This window comes from Arachis hypogaea, chromosome 7 (genome assembly GCF_003086295.3).
Source record: "Arachis hypogaea cultivar Tifrunner chromosome 7, arahy.Tifrunner.gnm2.J5K5, whole genome shotgun sequence".
In the NCBI taxonomy this organism is placed as follows: domain Eukaryota; kingdom Viridiplantae; phylum Streptophyta; class Magnoliopsida; order Fabales; family Fabaceae; genus Arachis; species Arachis hypogaea.
In genome coordinates, this window is record NC_092042.1 from 78,202,701 (window position 1) to 78,215,649 (window position 12,949).

The following is a 12,949-nucleotide window of genomic DNA, read 5'->3' on the forward strand; positions in this document are numbered from 1 at the left end:
GAGCTCTGGGCCTTTATTAAATGTGTCTAGAAAGAAATTAAATGTATCTCTCCTCTTAACATTCTGGGCCTTTATTCCAAAATGCTGATGCTAATGGATAATATATTTCCTTTTCTCATACAAGCCCCACTAAGAACTCCCAAGAACCCAAAGAATAAGGATAACTTCCTGACAAAAAAAAAAAAAAACGGATAAATTAAACTAACTTTCCGCAACCAAGAAAAAAGAAAAAAACTAACTTTCCTATTCCATGACAAGCTTATAAAATTCACAAGACTAGTATATTTTGTGTTCTCATCTTTTCAAAAATTTTAAAAATATCCTTAAATTTTATTTTGTTTTAATTTTGTCTTTAAAGTTTTCAATTTGCATAAAATATACTAAATTTTCAGAAAATTTAAGACCAATCTAACAATAGTGCATGACAATTATGTTAGATTTGTTTGTATTAAAATTTGTTCTTTTGAAATTGTTACCCAACGAGTCCTAAACTTTTTGTAAACTAATTGCTAAGAGTATATTTGATATAAATAAAAAACTTCTGAAACAAAATTGAAATAAAATAAACCTTAGAGATATTTTTGAATTTTTTAACAAACTTCAAGAATAAAAAATATGCTTTACCTAATTCATAACTCCCTACTATTCCCTCTCTTTCAAAATACTTGCACCTTCCTTCTTTGGTTTCATTGAAAAATTAATGTATCTAAATCAGAGTGAAAGCAACAATTATTTTGAAATGGAAGGAGTATTTATATAGCTCATATGACCTTCTCTAAGCCACTTTTTAGCTGAGGTTAATGTTAATTTTAGAAAATACCAGATACCAAATTTATTTTACTTAAATCTCAAGGGATATGATTTTCAAAATATAGCAAAATCAAGTTAACTTGTTACATAGGTTATATAAGTTAAATTCGATACACAATATGAAATGACACTATTCAAGACTTGAGAGAAAGACAGCAAAGACCAATTAGAAAAAGTGATATGATTCCATTGTGCAACGAACTTCACCACTCATCTGAATTTCTGAATTTCTGGAGTGGTTTTCTTCTTCAGGTGGGTTGAATATTGCCTTCGAGCATCAATTGGTAACAATTTAGGATCATGCAGTAAAAGCATCCATCTTCAAAGATGGTTTGGAAGTCCCAAGTATGCTCACAAGCAACCACTTGGTTAAAATGTGAAGGCTAGACTCAAAGGTTATCAAACTTGAGAATTTGCCTAAGCTCATGGAGTTTTAGTAAACTTCAATCATAAAACTCAGCTTTACACTCAATTTGGGAACCTGAACTTGTAGGAGTTAACTCGAGAGTTTAATAAACTTGGTTGGACTAAACCATATTTCATTTTCACGAGACTCTAAATGCTTCTTAGAGATTTGTAGGAAAAAGCTAATCAGATATGGTTTGACTCAATTTCATAGCCTCCTTAAGCAATTTACGGACTGAGTTTTTCACTGTATCAGGCACTACCAGTTTCGGGTGCACCATCTCTAAATCATATGAGGTAAGTACCTTCATGACCACAACCAAGTTCAAAATCTTGGTGTCACCTTTCCACACACTTTGATTTTCAAACTTGCAAGATTCTCTCAGCACGCATTTGCTGCAAACCTGATGGAGAATGAAACTGTAAATGACAACAGCAAGCAGGTACATGATAGATATATTAGAAGACAAAGTGGAAGTATTCGGTGCACTTATTCCTTACAGTGTTTTCTGGAACCTCAAAGAATTTCCGTAGTCGTTTGCAGGGAAAGACACTTGCCCTGTCGATGGAGGGACAGCCAAACATCGCCACTTCTTTTAAAGCACTTCCTGATAGCCATCTGTGAATCAAAATTCATGTTCATTTATAGAAATTAATAATTCAGAGAAAATTACAAAAGATAAACACCGGGGAAAAAATTGAAATGAAAATGTAATTTGCAACCAATCCAGTTTTAAAGGGAAATGCAAATCTAGCCACTTGCAAGCTTGCATAGGCAATCTCATAGAATTAGAATCAGAAACTTGATAATTGTAAAAAGTTTCTCCACAATGGAAGATAGCTTAATGTATGGCAACCAATTCAAGGTTTCTTTCTCCCATGCAATTAAATTGTCTACTAAATATAAAAAAACAAATCCGGAATCCCAAAAGTAGATATTTTAGACATTCATTTCATCATGACAATCACAAATCAGTTACTATTTGTGAGTTTAAAGCATATACTTGTGTTTTGAAGTCGCCAGACCAACCACATATCAACTATCAGTAAAATCAACTAATAGGAAAGAAATATCCTTGGCATCTAACAAGACCTGAGATGGATAAACTCCTCAAATAGATTCAGTGGTACTCAACATGTTACACTTTGCATACAAGATAATCACTTAAAAAAGCCTAATTCGGATTGGATAGAAGTCAAAACCCTATATTGAACATCAAACCTACTTGATAAGTCACCCACTTCTTTTCTAGGGAAGTATAGAAAATCTAATCACAAACTCACAGGTCTTAAAATAATGATATCATTGCTATGATTTTAGCTACCTACCATAGCATGGTAGTTTATCAACTCATTAACCTAAAAGCCTATATAATCCAAAGTCATCTCTCTTAAGTAGAAAACAGTGCAATTTATTCATTAGTCACTCTGCTAATCAAAATTAATGACAAATACTTATCCCACTAGAGGGATTAGCTAAATTTATACTTAAACCTCTTCATGATCAACAGTCACAGTTTGACATCCTCTTATATATTCTCAATTGAAATCAAACGCATATAACAATGTGGTAACCATTAAGTAACTAATTCACATTGATTCATAGTAACTAATCTTCCCGTTTCATAAAAACCAAACATAGAAGAGCATTCTTACTTGGCCAATTCTTGTTTCTCCCTGCCGAATCTCTGCGCCGCAAACTTTATATACCCTCTTCCAAATTCAGTATCAAACCAGCTAAGATCAAACATGTCCTTACCCTTTGCGAAATTGGCATGGTTGAAGTACCCCATTTGGAACAAAAGCTCCAGAAAACCCTCCATTTCTGGTGAAAGCTCCTTCAAGATCATTGGCTCCCTCTTCTTGTTGTTCACAATCTGGGTGTCGTGTTCAGGAGGCTGGTTGGTGAAGACAGAAAACAAGCTCCTCCTCTTGGTGTTAATGACCGGCACGTGTTTGTTAAAAGTCCTGAGTTGCTGCTGTAACTGTGTGAGGTTTCTCTTCAACTCGAAGTTGCTCTCTGATTCTGATTCTTGTTCTTGTTGGGGATGGTGGTGGTGTTTGAGGCCAACGGCTTCCATGAAGAGGGCGTGGAGGGGCTGCTTCTTGTTGTTGTTGTGGTGGTGATTGGTGGTGGTGACGAGTCTGTGAGAGTGAGGGAAAGGTGGGGTTTTGAGGTGGCAGCGAGAGAGGAGGTTCCTCGGCAGAGCCATCGAAATGAAAGCGGAGGTGTAAAAGTGTAATGATACGAGTATAGTTTTTAGGGGAGAAAAACCCAAAACAGATAATGACCTCAGAAGATAACCAGGTCTTTAATAAAAAAAAAAAAATTAATTTGGTTTTTGAGTTTTATTTTTTTGGGACGGATTAGTTTTTGTGTCAAAAAAAATTCAATGTTATTTTTTATGTTTATTTTGCTTTGAGAACAATATTTATAATAATGTTCTGAATGAAAATTTGGTTTATAATTATATTTATTAGATATTTATAATTACAAAGACTTTAATGTTTGTGAATATAAAAATTATCATTTATTTATACTTTTAAAAATTATAATAGTTAAAAGTAAAAAATAAGAGAGATTTTTTATACCTTTATATATATTATTTAATAGTTAAAAATAAAAAAAAAAGAGGTTATTTGGCGGGCTTAACCCGCCAGCCCGCCAGCCCACCGTTAAACAAAACGGGCTAGAATTCTGAGACCGCCTTACTAGACGAGACGGGGTGGAACGGAACGGACTTCTCCACTTGCCACCCCTACCTGAACTTTTGAAAGAATGTATCATTCAGTCATTATATTAGGATTAACTAATTGATTATTCTATACCTGTTATATTAGGATTAACTATCAATAAGTACTAAACAAATTCAGCCGCCGGCAAAAAAAAATTTAAAAATATTATCGATAAAATAATTCTTAAATAATTTAAAAATATGATTAAAAAAATTAATAAATATTATATTCTTTATAAATAATAAATAAATTTTTATATTTAATAAATGACTTATTTATTAAATTAAAATTTTTTTAGCAATATTTAAATAAATATTCAAAAGATACAAGAAAAAATTCGAAACAAAATATGATTTCTAATTTTTTTTATTTAAAAAATGATCATTCACAATAAAAAGATTTTTCAAAACATTTACCTAACAAAAAATTATTAAATTTTAAGGATAAAAATATTTTTTTAAATAATAATTACAAAAATTTACATTAAAATCGGATCTTTAAAGTTATTTTTTAGAATATATATTTAATATTTAGTTTTTTTGTTATGTTTTTAAATTTTTTTAGAAGCTTATTTATTGTTAGCATCTTTTAAGATTGGTTTGTCAGCGTTACAAATTTTCAGATACTATTTTAGTACTTTACTCTGTTATATTATTATATAGAGTAAATAGTCATTTCTGACCATAAAAAAATTTTAACATTAACAAAATTGACAACGAAAAAATTAAATGAATTTTATACCCATAAAAAATAAATTATGCTCAACAAAAATATCTGATCGTTAAATTTTTATTAACTTCATTTAAAAATACATTAAATTCTAAAATTTACTCTACTAATTATTTTTAACTTTTAACCTCCTGTTATGGCTCCTTTATTTTTTCTTCTTCTTCTTTCATTTCAAAAACAAAAATTTAAACGTAAATCTATCTCCTTTTTAAATTTGTTCATCTTTCTCACTTTTTTATTTTTATTTTTAGAATCATTCATAGTAATTACAACTTAATTAATTATAAGAAGCATAATTTAAAATCATGAGAAAGAAGCAGAGAAGCTTTTGCATTAACAATAGTACTTGAACATGAAGGAAAAAAAGGATTTGAAGAAAAAAGAAAAAAGTGAGATTCAAAAAGAAGAAAGGGGTCCTTATAAACCTCTTTGGTCAAAGCAGGGAGGATCACCACGGTGACAAGTTACATAATAGTTCTAAAAACTTATGTGGTGAAAGGCTTCTTCTTATTTTGAATGCTCAATTCAAAATGGAATACTCGATGAAAAGGAGCATTTTAAAAGCTTAAAGGGAGAGAACTTGCTGAAATGAAAGCGGGTTATGTTGGTCTTCGAATTTGATGTAAGGGAGGTGTAGCTACGGAGCTAATAGAAATGGGGCTTAGAGTTCTTTTATTTTATTTTGTTTCTTAAACAAGAGAAAGAAAAAGAAAGAAAGAAGAAGGTATAAAAAGAGGTTGAAAATTAAAAATGATTAGTGATAGAGTTAATTTTAGAATTTGATATGTTTTTAAATGGAGTTAATAAAAATTTAATGATTAAATATTTTTGTCGAATATAATTTATCTTTTATAGGTATAAAGTTTATTTAGTTTTTTTTATAGTCAGTTTTGTTAGCGTTTAAATTTTTTATGATTAGAAATGACTATTTATTCTTATTATATACTATATGCAATGATACAAAATTTTTCAAAGCAACAACTCAACAAATGCACTATAAAATTTTAAGCAAGGTCTTCTCTTAGGACAAATTCTATGGTATGGACAGTTGAAGACATTCATATGTCTCAATGTTACGTGGACTTGGTATGCTTTCAACACGTGCAAGGGAGACCAGCAACGTTGAGATTGTTCAGCAGGTAAAATGACTGACACAGACAGTCAGTTGCAGACTTGCAGTTTCTTAGAATTCGTTTCAGGTGACATTACCGAAACAAAGATAGGTGATTAATTTAATGATGTAGTTTATCTTTTTTGAATTATGGACCGAAAAAAGGCACATAGATTATTTTTTTATAATTAGTTTGAATTTGGATGTCCAATACAATTAAAAAAAAGCCTAAAAACATCAGAACTACAAAAGAAAAAAGCATACTGGGTTAACCAAAAATAAAATCCACGAGCATTCAAAAACAAAAGCTAACGCTAGTGAAGGCATAAAAAAAAAATTCAAGTTATAAGAGCTCGTTATAAAATATGCATTCCGTTGTCAAGGATAACAAAAATTCATTGTGAGTAGACTTGAGAGGAAAATAAAACCCTCTGAGATTGCTCTGCTAGGGTTTCCGTACTTTACGTCTTGCTGAATTTTTTTTGCTAAGTCTCCTTTAGAGACTACCACCATGAGAGGTGGATTTGTGAGAGGTGGGGCATCTAGATCCCATACGCCGAGAAACACACCTAGAGAGGATGAAGAGACTTCCAAAAGGGAGCTGAAGAAGAGCAAAACTGCAACTCAAGGAGAGGAATTCTCAGGCAAGGAAGCCATTGCAGTTAGAGTTGAAGACTGGATGATGGATGACACAAGGAACTTGATGGAGAAACCCACTATCCATGAGCTGGCTGCTGTGGAGGAGATAGATACCAGTAAAATCGGGACTAAAAAGATTTCCTTTGCCTCAATGGTGAACAAAGGAAACCAGGCATCCCAAGAGAGAGAGGCATCTCAGGAGCACAAAGAGGGGGAGACAGTCATGCAAGATGATATGGAAGCTAATGAAAGTGATGATGAATCAGATATTCTCATAAAAAAGTTGCCAAATGGATTATACAACCTAGTCATCAGTGAAGGAGTGCAGAGAGAATTACGAAAATATTGGTGGGAGACCATCATTGTCAAGCTCTTGGGAAGGAAGATCTCTCTCATTACTCTCAAAAGGCGCTTGGAGGCTATGTGGGGTAAGATGGGGAGTATAGATGTTATTGATCTAGGAAATGATTTTTTCTTAGTAAAATTTCATAACTCTAGTGATCTGGACTACGCTCTGATGGAGGGGCCGTGGAAGGTATTGGATCACTACCTTACTATTCGGCTATGGCAACCGGATTTCAATCCTACCACGACAGCAATCGATAAGATAGCAGTCTGGATTCGACTGCCAGACTTGCCTATTGAATATTATCATAGAGCCATTTTACAGAAGATTGGTGGGATTGTGGGAAGAACCATCAAGGTTGACACCAATACAGCTGAGATCACAAGAGAAAAGTTTGCTCGTTTGTGTGTGGAGGTAGAACTGGACAAACCCCTGGTATCCTAATACCTTATCAATGGACAAGTGCATAAAATTGAATATGAAGGAATTCATCAAGTTTGCTTCCAGTGCGGTAAAATTGGACATAAGAAAGCTTACTGCCCAGAAAACAGCAAAGTAAACACAGGAGAGCAAGCTCAGGCAGAGAGGAAGAAAGAGAAAGGGGATGGATCAGAGGTTAAAGGAGAGGGTAGAACAGGAATTACAACGGAGGATAAGGGCAAAAAAGTAATGGAAGCTTCCAATGATAACTTTGGACCTTGGATGCTTGTACAACGTAATACACGTGGCAATAAGGGAGCGAGAGTGGGAGAAGGTGCGAGCAAAGGTGATGGCAAGAATGAAAAAGAAAGGAACGTGGGTACAGGGGGACATGCATCCCGATTCAAAATCCTGCAGACTGAAAATAAGGAGGTACAAAATTACCTAATCATGAGGTGTCAGAAGTTGAGGCCGTTTACAATAAAAGGGGAAATGATAAAGCACCCCAACCCAAAGTAACCAGAGTTAACAAACAGAATGAAGACCAAGCTCAACATCCTTTAACCAAAGCCAGCTCCAAACAACCCCACACCAATAACAATAACCCAAAGTCCAAAGATGCAAACACAAACGTAACCACAAGCCCAAAACAGAAACCACAAAGAGAAAACCAAAACCAAGTTACACAGTTTGGTCCAAACCTAAACACACACAAAGACCACCCAATAATAACCAATATGACCTTCAACAGCCCCATAAATCACTTTCAGGAGAATTAGGCTGAACCTGAAGCCCACAGCCCAAACCAATCCATGGAAGTTTCAAATACTGAAAGAGAGGGAATTATGATGGAAGAACCACCTGATCCCAAGCCCCCTAATTTTAACTCAGAATTCATTTCAACAAATTCTAGTGGCCTCAACAATGCCATGATACCTGTTGAGAAAGAAATACTAGTATTAGCTAATGACAATATGGAGGAATCTCCCCTTCAGGGGGATGAAATGCAATGCTAGCAAACGGGCTCCCTGCCCGGTTACCTCCTTGGGAGGATGCTTTTTTGGGAAGATACTCCATCCTTATAAAATAACAATGATTATTCTAGCCTGGAACATCAGAGGGGTAGCGAATGCAGCCACAATTCGCACTCTAAAGGAAATTCGAAAGCAGAAGAAACCAGACATTGTTCTACTTTTTGAAACAAGGTGTAGCGGAAATAAAGCTTAGGAGGTAATTAAATCCATTGGTTTTCAATTTTATATTGTAGAGGAAGCTATGGGCTTTTCAGGGGGCATCTGGGTGCTATGGGATAACCCCCATTTTAAAATACGGCCTATAGAACTGTATTATCAATACATTCACTTAGAATTAGCAAACACCGGGGCTAGAAAATGGACTTTAACGGCTGTCTATGCTAGTCCCCAGGAGAGAAACAGAAAAGAATTTTTTGATAAAATTCAAAAATATGCTGATGAGATTCAAGATCCTTGGATGCTAATGAGAGATTTTAACGAAATTGCTGAAGTGGGGGAAAAGAAAGGAGGAACCAGAACAGATGATCATGCTTGTTGAAAATTTAGAGAATGGATAAACAATTGCAAACTCATAGATCTCGGCTTTGTGGGATCGAAGTATACCTGGAAGGGGGGCAAATGGAAGGATTGGATAGAGTCTTCAAAAGGTTGGATAGAGCTTTAACTAATGTAGAGTGGAGAACAGAATTTGGAGATGCTAGAGTAGAAATTCTTCCGAGGGTGCATTCAGACCACCACCCTTTATTGGCAGTTTTAAGACCGAATCGAATTGACAGCGGGGAGAAACCTTTTCGTTTTGAAGCCATGTGGGCTACACATCCAGAATTTAGTGAGTTCATTCAAAGGAGTTGGAACCAAAATAACCATTTTTATCAGAACTTGAAAACTCTCACCCAAAAGCTTAAAGTCTGGAACAAAGAGATCTTTGGTCATATTCTCAAAAAGAAAAGAAGGATTCTAAACCGGCTGGAAGGTATTCAAAGGAATGACGTATATGGAAGAAACAGTTTTCTTCAGAGATTAGAAAAGGAGCTCCTAGCAGATTTAGAAGAGATTTTGAACCAAGAGGAAATTATGTGGATGCAGAAATCAAGGCAGCAATTTTTTGTTGATGGGGACCGAAATACGAGATACTTTCACACGAAAACCATGACTAGAAGGAGGAAAAACAGAATTCTAAAGCTACGAGACAAAGAGGGGAACTGGTGTGAGGACATGAGTGAGTTACAAAAAACAGCAGTGAAGTTCTACAAAGATTTATACCTAGAAGATAAAGAAGACACTCCTGCTTTATTGACACGAACCACATACCCTCCTCTAGAGGTGTTTGATGTAAACTCCCTTCAAAAAACTCCTCTCGAGACTGAAATTCAGCAAGCTCTGTTTCACATTGGATCGTTTAAAGCACCCGGGGAAGATGGATTTCCAGCATTCTTTTTCAAGGAGTATTGGGATACGGTTAAGGAGAATTTTTGCAAATATGTTGAGTTTTTGTGGAGAAATCCAAAAGAAATCAGAGACATTAACCAAACTCTCTTAGCCCTTATACCCAAAGTGGAACAGCCAGAATTTATCACTCAATTTCGCCCTATTGCACTATGTAATGTGGTGTACAAATGTATCACAAAGATTTTGGTAGCCAGAATCAAACCGATGCTTGCTGACAGAATAGCCCCCTACCAGTCTAGTTTTGTACCTGGAAGAGTCATACATGACAACATCATCATAGCTAAGGAGTTGACACGTGACATGAAGAGGATGAAGGGGAAGAGGAAGTTTATGGCCATCAAGATAGATTTTGAAAAGGCTTATGACAGACTATGGTGGAAATTTATTGAGGAGGTTTTGGAGGAGTTTGGGGTGAGAGGACATGCTAAGAGAATTATCATGAACTGTGTCTCAACCGTCTCCTTTAAAGTCCTCTGGAATGGATGCAAATCGAAAGAGTTCCAGCCAACACGAGGAGTGAGGCAGGGAGACCCCATATCTCCTTACCTATTCGTGATTGCTATGGACAAGCTTTCCCACCTTATAGAGGATAGAGTTATTGAAGGAAGGTGGAAACCTATGGTTGTTGGAAGGGATGGACCACCGATAGCCCATCTACTTTTCGCTGATGACCTTCTTATTTTTGCTGAAGCTTCGGAGGCACAAATAGAAGTGATCAATGAAACTTTAGAAGCATTTTGTGATGTATCGGGGTTGAGGATAAATGCGTCAAAAACGTCAATATTATTCTCTAGGAACGCGGAACAAAACCTTAAAAGGAAAACTAGTCCAGAAGAGTGGATATAAAGAGGTGCCATGCCTTGGAAGATATTTGGGCGCCATGATTACAAATAACAGAAAATGCAAGGACAATTTTAAAGGCACGCTGGAAAGAGTGAAGAAGAAATTGAGTGGCTGGAAGGCTTCTTGTCTCTCCTTTGCAAGACGAGTCACCCTAGCACAGTCAGTTATAGCCCCATCTTTAAATTTTGATATGATGCATATGCAAATTCCTAAAGGGGTCTGCATAGAGATAGAAAAACTACAGAGGAAATTTATATGGGGAGAGGAAGGTAACTCGAGGAAAATACATATGATAAAGTGGGATATTATGTGTAAAGCCAAAGGAGAGGGGGGACTTGGATTTAGACGAGTTGTGGAAATGAATCAGGCTTTCCTCATGAAAGTTGTATGGAGGCTGCTAAATGAGTAAGATCGTCTATGGACAAATGTCTTATATAGTAAATATGGAAGGAGCCTAAATTTAATATATGAAATGAGAAGCGCTTCGACTGATTCACAATTTTGGAGGAGCTTAGTTAAGATTACAGAAGAGGTAAGAAAAAATATATGCTTTTCTGTAGGAAATGGAAGAACCATAAGATTTTGGAAAGACGTGTGGATCAAAGGAGAACCCCCTCTAATCGAAATTCTGAACCAGGACTCTATTCAGGAAGATATGAGAGCCAGAGAATTCATTACTACGGAAGGCACCTGGGATATACATAGACTAAGAGAATGGCTGCCAGAAACACTTCTAAAGAAAATACATGCAGTCCCCCCCAAGAGATGAAAGGGGAAGTGATTCTATAGTGTGGACGCTCACTCATGATGGTAATTTTTCTGTTCGCAGTGCCTACTATTATCTAACCCCCCAAAACAGCACACAAGATCAAGTTTGGAACCTAATTTGGTCTTGGAAAGGACCACAGAAGATAAAATATTTTCTTTGGCAAATCACACATAAAAGAATCATGACAGTAGATAGAAGAAGAAGGATCTTTGGAAGCTCACCTAATTGTCACTGGTGTCACGGAACCCCTGAAACCATAATCCACGTTTTTAGAGACTGTCCTGTAGCGTCCCGAATTTGGACACAACTCCTTGATCCCTTCAAGATTCAGGAATTTCTCAGAGCTCCCTTCGAATACTGGCTGAGGTGGAATCTGTCCACTGAGCTAGGGAACCAAAACCAGCATGACTGGACCTCAATCTTCGCATCACTTGCTGGTGGCTATGGAAGTGGCGAAATCAGAAAATCTTCAACTATCCTGGTAAGCGTCCAAAAGATCCAATAACTTTTATTAGGCAATATGTTGTTGAGAAAGAAAAGGCTTTTGATAGAAATAGAATTTTTGGAAATCAAAGAAGAAGAACGGAGATTCTTATAGCCTGGACGCCTCCCCCGGAGGGATGGGTCAAAGTTAATACGGATGGAACTTCTACTGGCAACCCTGGAGATGCTGGATGCGGTGGTGTGATTAGAAATGAAGAGGGAAGGTGGGTAGCTGGCTTCATCATGAACATTGGACACTGCTATGCTTTTGAAGCTGAGTTATGGGGAGTCTATCAAGGTATAAAATTGGCAAAAGATTTGGGATTTAGAAGGATAGCAGTGGAAACAGATTCAAAGTCACTTTGGCAAGTGCTAAGGAAGAAGAAGGGGCGAAAGCAGCAATCAAATCCTCTTGTTAGAAGTATAGAAGCTCTGTTCGAAGACAATAAAAAAATATGCCTTTCACATATCTATAGAGAAGGAAATCAAGTAGCTGATTGGCTATCTAAAGAAAACACAAAGTATTCAATAGGTGTTCATTTTTTGGATAACTTTCCAAAAGAGGTGGGTCAGCTTTTGGCTAATGATGCAAGAGGGGTCTTGGTACCCCGTAGTGTGACTGTTTAGTTTTTTTTTCCTTTAGGCCTTAGGCCTCGTTTGTAAACCAAAAAAAAAAATATGCATTCCGTTTCTACCTTAGCTTTTTTATTGTTTTAGCTATATCGAATTATCGATAATGCTTTTTAGAATGTAAAGTAGTGTATGTTCCCGTGCCTTACACCGGATAATACATAAAATTATATAAAAAATTTTATTAAAAAATTAAATAAAAAATATATATAATAATTATTATTATAAATATTTTATAATTTAAAAATAATTAGTATTTGTTTTAATTAATTTAGATTAATTGAATGGTCATCTTATTTGTCTGCTTAAGCAAATATTTAAAACTCGAATCTCGCTTCACAATTCATTGATTAACAGCATATCCTTAATAAATAGAGTATCAATATATGATGGATTAGTTCTCGACTTGCCAAGTTAGGAAATCCATAAAAAATTGTATTTGTCTTTAAAATAGATTAATTTCTCATTAATAACAATACTTATAGACTTTTGTCTTTGTTAAAATTTACTTGGGACAATTTAATTTGTTGGCATCGTATTCATTT

At 35.4% G+C, this 12,949-nt stretch overlaps 1 protein-coding gene across 2 annotated transcripts; it reads right to left on the reverse strand.

Annotated features, from left to right (window-relative positions):
• Positions 1-831: 831 nt before the first annotated feature.
• On the reverse strand, positions 832-12,292 carry LOC112703574 (uncharacterized). 2 transcript variants are annotated; one of them, XM_025755090.3, is made up of 4 exons: positions 11,513-12,292; positions 2,872-3,360; positions 1,717-1,834; positions 832-1,619 (listed from the first exon to the last, which is right to left on the reverse strand). In XM_025755090.3, the coding sequence occupies exons 2-4, from the start codon at positions 3,294-3,296 to the stop codon at positions 1,398-1,400; spliced, it is 765 nt and encodes a 254-aa protein (XP_025610875.1). In that variant the 5' UTR covers positions 3,297-3,360; positions 11,513-12,292; the 3' UTR covers positions 832-1,397. The 2 variants fall into 2 exon arrangements, with proteins under 2 accessions (XP_025610875.1, XP_025610874.1); XM_025755089.3 differs by lacking the exon at positions 11,513-12,292 and having other exon boundaries at positions 2,872-3,569.
• Between the last annotated feature and the right edge of the window lie 657 nt (positions 12,293-12,949).